This window comes from Excalfactoria chinensis, chromosome 29, assembly GCF_039878825.1.
Source record: "Excalfactoria chinensis isolate bCotChi1 chromosome 29, bCotChi1.hap2, whole genome shotgun sequence".
Taxonomy (NCBI): domain Eukaryota; kingdom Metazoa; phylum Chordata; class Aves; order Galliformes; family Phasianidae; genus Excalfactoria; species Excalfactoria chinensis.
The window spans coordinates 580,385-584,732 of record NC_092853.1 but is presented as its reverse complement, the minus strand read 5'-3'; the positions used below and the strand labels follow the sequence as shown (position 1 = coordinate 584,732).

Here is a 4,348-nt window from a genome sequence, read left to right as displayed (position 1 = left end):
CCGGTGCGCACCTTCTTCCGGCGAGGAGGGAATGGGGGAACCTCATTGGTCAGCACGGGCGGGGGGCGGGGCCTCGGCGAAGGGGGCGGGGTCAAATGGGGGGGGAGGGGGAAAGAGGGGAAGGAAGTGGGTCCGGGTCGTGAGTGATCGGCAGGGTGGGGGGCTAATACCTTCCCAGTGTTAAAGCTATACCCCAGTATTGCCCCAGTATATCCCAGTCTGATCCCGCTGTCCCCCCAGAATGCCCCCATTAAAAACCAGTATGGCTCCCCCCCCATCCCCATGTCTTCCAGTATGCCTCCAGTATGGCCCTTGGGATCCCAGTACGCTCCCACTAAAAATCAATATAACCCCAGCATACCCACAATATACCCAGTATGGCCCAGTGTATTTCCCCAGTGTCGTCCCAGTATACCCCAATACAACCCCCATTATGACCCCTATATATCCCAATACAGTCCCATTATGCCCCCAATCTGATCCCATTAATCCCCTCAGCGTCCCCCAGTATGGCCCCCAGTATACCTCGCTATGTCCCCAGTGTCCCCTAAAACGCTCCCAGTATGCTCCCAGTGCCCCCCTTCCCCCCCAGTACACTGTGCCTTCCTATGCTTGTGTATCTGTGCCCACAGACCCTCCCGTGCACGTGTGCAACCGCTCACACGCGGCCCCGACCCCATGGCCACGTGCGGTCCCGTCCACCCCCCCCCCCCCCATCCAATGCCACGCGGGTGCGTGGGCGCCTGCACGTGTTAACCCAACCCCCCCCTCTCCCCCCTAAGCATTAACCCTCAAGGACCCCCCTCAATGCGTTGGTTAATGCGGGCAGCACCCATAGCTGGATTCCCCCCCCCCCACCCCCCATATCGCAGGGTATCCCCCCCCCTCCCGTCTCCAACCCCCTCCATCCTAGCCAAGGGGGGTGGAGGAAGGGGGAGGGGGGGGGGGGTTGAACGGCTGCAGTGAGTCATCTCTGGCCTCGCAGCCTCCATCCCAGCCCTCCTCCATCCCGCACCATCACACACCATGGCCCCGACCCTGCTGCTGCTGCTGGGTGAGCACCCGGCTGCTGCTCTGCCCACGCTGCATGGCAACTGTAATGGCACTGCATGGAGATGGCATGGCTGCAGCGTGGGTATATCCTGGGCACGGTGTGGGAGCTGCAAGGGGGAGCTGAGTGCTGTGCTGTACACTGCATGGGCATTGCTTTTAGCACTGCATGGGCACTGGGCACTGCATGGGTTACTGCAGCAGTGCTGCAGCGGACACCAGGCAGTGCAGTGAGCACTGCAGCAGGGTGGGCACTGCAGGCTGTGCTGAGTGCTGGGCACTGGGCTGTGGGTACTGGGAAGGCTATGGGTGCACTGGCCAAGGCATGTGGGTGTGCTGGGCATTGGGAAAGGAACCGAACACCAGGAGGGGAAATGGGCGCTGGGCACTGCTTATGGGGCACATAGCACTAGTCTGTGGGTACTGAGTATTGGGCACTGGTCACGAGGAACTGAGAATGGGACTGGGAATGGGGTAGTGATAAAGGGTTACTAGGAACTAGTCAAGGGTCAGTGGGCAGTGGGAATGGGACACTGGGAATGGCACTGAGCATGGAACTGGTTATGGGACACTGGGATTGGGATACTAACAATGGCAGTGGGCATCAAACACTGGGAATGGCACTGGGAATGATGCTGGGATCGGGACACTGGGAAGGGAACTGGTCATGGGGCACTGGTCATAGAGCACAGATCACAAAGCACTGGGTATGGATCTGGTCTTGGGGAACTGGGAGTGACACTGGGAATGGAACTGGGAATGGGACACTGGGAATGGCACTGGGAATGGGACACTGGGAATGGAACTGGTCATGGGGAATTGGGAATAGAATTGGGAATGGGACACTGGGAATGGAACTGGGAATGGGACATTGGGAATGGAACTGGAAATGGGACACTGGGAGTGGAACTGGGAATGGGATACTGGGAATGGAACTGGGAATGGGATACTGGGAATGGAACTGGTTGTGGGGCACTGGGAATAGAATTGGGAATAGGACACTGGGAATGGCACTGGGAATAGGGCACTGGGAATGGGACACTGGGAATGGAACTGGGAATGGGACACTGGGAGTGGAACTGGGAATGGGATACTGGGAATGGAACTGGTCATGGGGCATTGGGAATAGAATTGGGAATGGAACTAGTCCTGGTCACTGGGAATGGCACTGGGATGATGGTGATCATGGGTCACTGGGAATGGGGCACTGGTTGCTCTGGGTGCTGGGTGCTGCACCCTGGGTAGGACCCCTGGCTCCAAGCCCCTTGTAGCCCCATGGCCCCTGTGGGTCTTGGAGAGGCTTGGCCAGATGCAACCTCTTCTCACTTCCTCTCTCATCTCCAGTGGGGCTGCTGGCCTTCCCTGGCACAGGTACTGGCACAGGGCTGGGTTGAGGGTCCCTGTCCCACGGCTTCCCTGTCACTGCCAGTGCATTCCAGTGGGTTCTAGTAGGTCCCAGTGGGTCCCAGCAGGCTCCAATGTATCTCACTACATCCCAGTAGGCCCTGGTGTATGCAGTTGACCCTAGTGTGTCCCAAAGTACACAGCAGTCCCAACTACTGGGGATCCCAGTAAATCCCAGTAGATCCTCGCAGTTTCCAATAGATCCCAGCAGGTCCCAGTGGATCCCTGAGCTTGCAGGGGTCTTAGCAGGTCCCAGTGAGTCCCAGTAGATCCCAGTGGGTCTCAGAATGTTCCAGAGCACTCAGTGGTTCAAGTAGATCCCAGGAAGTCCCAGTGAGTTCCAGTGGTTCTCAATGGGTTTCAGAACATCCCAGTAGGTCTCAGCAAGTCCCACCAGGTTCCAGTTAGGTCCCAATAGGTCTTAGAACGCACAGTGGTCCCAGTAGCTCCCAGTGGTTCCCTGTGGGTTCCAATAAATCTTGGTGGGTCCCAGAGATTAGGAGGGTACCAGCTATTTCCAGTGGGTCCCAGAAGGTCCTAGAAGGTTCCAGTGGGTCCCAGAGCATACAGAGATCCTAGTAGTTCTCAGTGAGTCCCAGTGGGTTCCAGCACATCCCAGTAGATCCAGGGCAGTCTCCACAGATAACAGAGCATGTGGGGTTTTCAAGAGGTCCCAGTAAATCCCAGTGGGTCCCAGAGCACACATTGGTCCCAGCAGAATCCATCAGGTCTCAGTGATCCCAGCAGTTCCCAGTAGGTCCCAGCTGATCTTAACAGATCCCAGAGTATGCAGGGGCTCCCAGGAATTCCAAGAGGGTCCCAACAGTTCCCAGTGGATCCCAGTAGATCCCAGAGCATGCAGGATCCCAGCAAGTAAGTCCCAATGAGTCCCAGAGCACACAGTGGTCCCAGCACATCCCAGTAGGACCCAGTTGGTTAGATTAATGGACCCCAGAACACATGGGGGTCCCAGAAATTCCCAGAGGGTCCCAACAGTTCCTGGTGGGTTCCAGACCACGCAGGGGTTCCTTTGGGTTTCAACTCATCCCAGTCAGTCCCAGCAGATTCCCAATGGGTCCCAACAAGTCCCAGAGCACACAGTGGGTGACGGTGGGTCCTGGTGGTGCTGGTGGCCCTATAACCAATGTCATTCCTTAGTCCCATTCCCACTACGTCTGGCTGGAGGCCCCGGGCGATGTGTGGGGCGCGTGGAGCTGCTGCATGCCGAGAGCTGGGGCACGATCTGCGACGACGACTGGGGACTGCCAGATGCGGCGGTGGTCTGCAGGCAGCTGGGCTGTGGGACTGCACTGGCTGCCCCATCGGGGGCCTGGTTTGGGGAAGGCTCCGGCCCCATTTGGCTCAACCACGTGCGGTGCAGCGGTGATGAACAGCGCCTTGCCCAGTGCCGGCACCGAGGGTGGCACAGCCATGTCTGCACCCATGAGGAGGATGCCAGCGTTGTGTGCTCGGGTGGGCAACGGGCGTGGGGGTAATGGGGGGGGGAGAAAAGAGGGAGCTCCCCCATCATGGCATGCATCCCTACAGCTCATCCCCTGCTATCGCCTGGAACCATGGAGCCCACTGGCACTGCTGGCAGCACCCCAGCAGGCGGTGAGTGTTAACACGGGCACAAGTGTTGCACAGGGTTCAGGGTGCAGTATGGGATGCACAGGTGCAGTATACACAGATATGGGGTAAGCAGGTGTAGTGTGAGTAGGTATGGTGTGCAGGACTGCGTGTGGCGAGCATCCATATGGCACACATGGTTATAGAGTGCATGGGTGCAGCAAGCATTAGGATGGGGTGCAGGGTTTCAGGCTTCACAGCATGCACCCACAGAGCATGCACAGGGCTGTAGGGATGCATTGGAGCATATGGTATGGGATGCACA

At 58.1% G+C, this 4,348-nt stretch overlaps 1 protein-coding gene across 1 annotated transcript; it reads left to right on the top strand.

Annotated features, from left to right (window-relative positions):
• The first annotated feature begins 944 nt into the window (after nucleotides 1-944).
• On the top strand, nucleotides 945-4,333 carry LOC140263355 (scavenger receptor cysteine-rich domain-containing group B protein-like). Its single transcript, XM_072358235.1, has 4 exons — nucleotides 945-1,054; nucleotides 2,395-2,421; nucleotides 3,613-3,927; nucleotides 4,003-4,333. The coding sequence occupies exons 1-4, from the start codon at nucleotides 1,027-1,029 to the stop codon at nucleotides 4,077-4,079; spliced, it is 447 nt and encodes a 148-aa protein (XP_072214336.1). The 5' UTR covers nucleotides 945-1,026; the 3' UTR covers nucleotides 4,080-4,333.
• The last annotated feature ends 15 nt before the right edge of the window (nucleotides 4,334-4,348 follow it).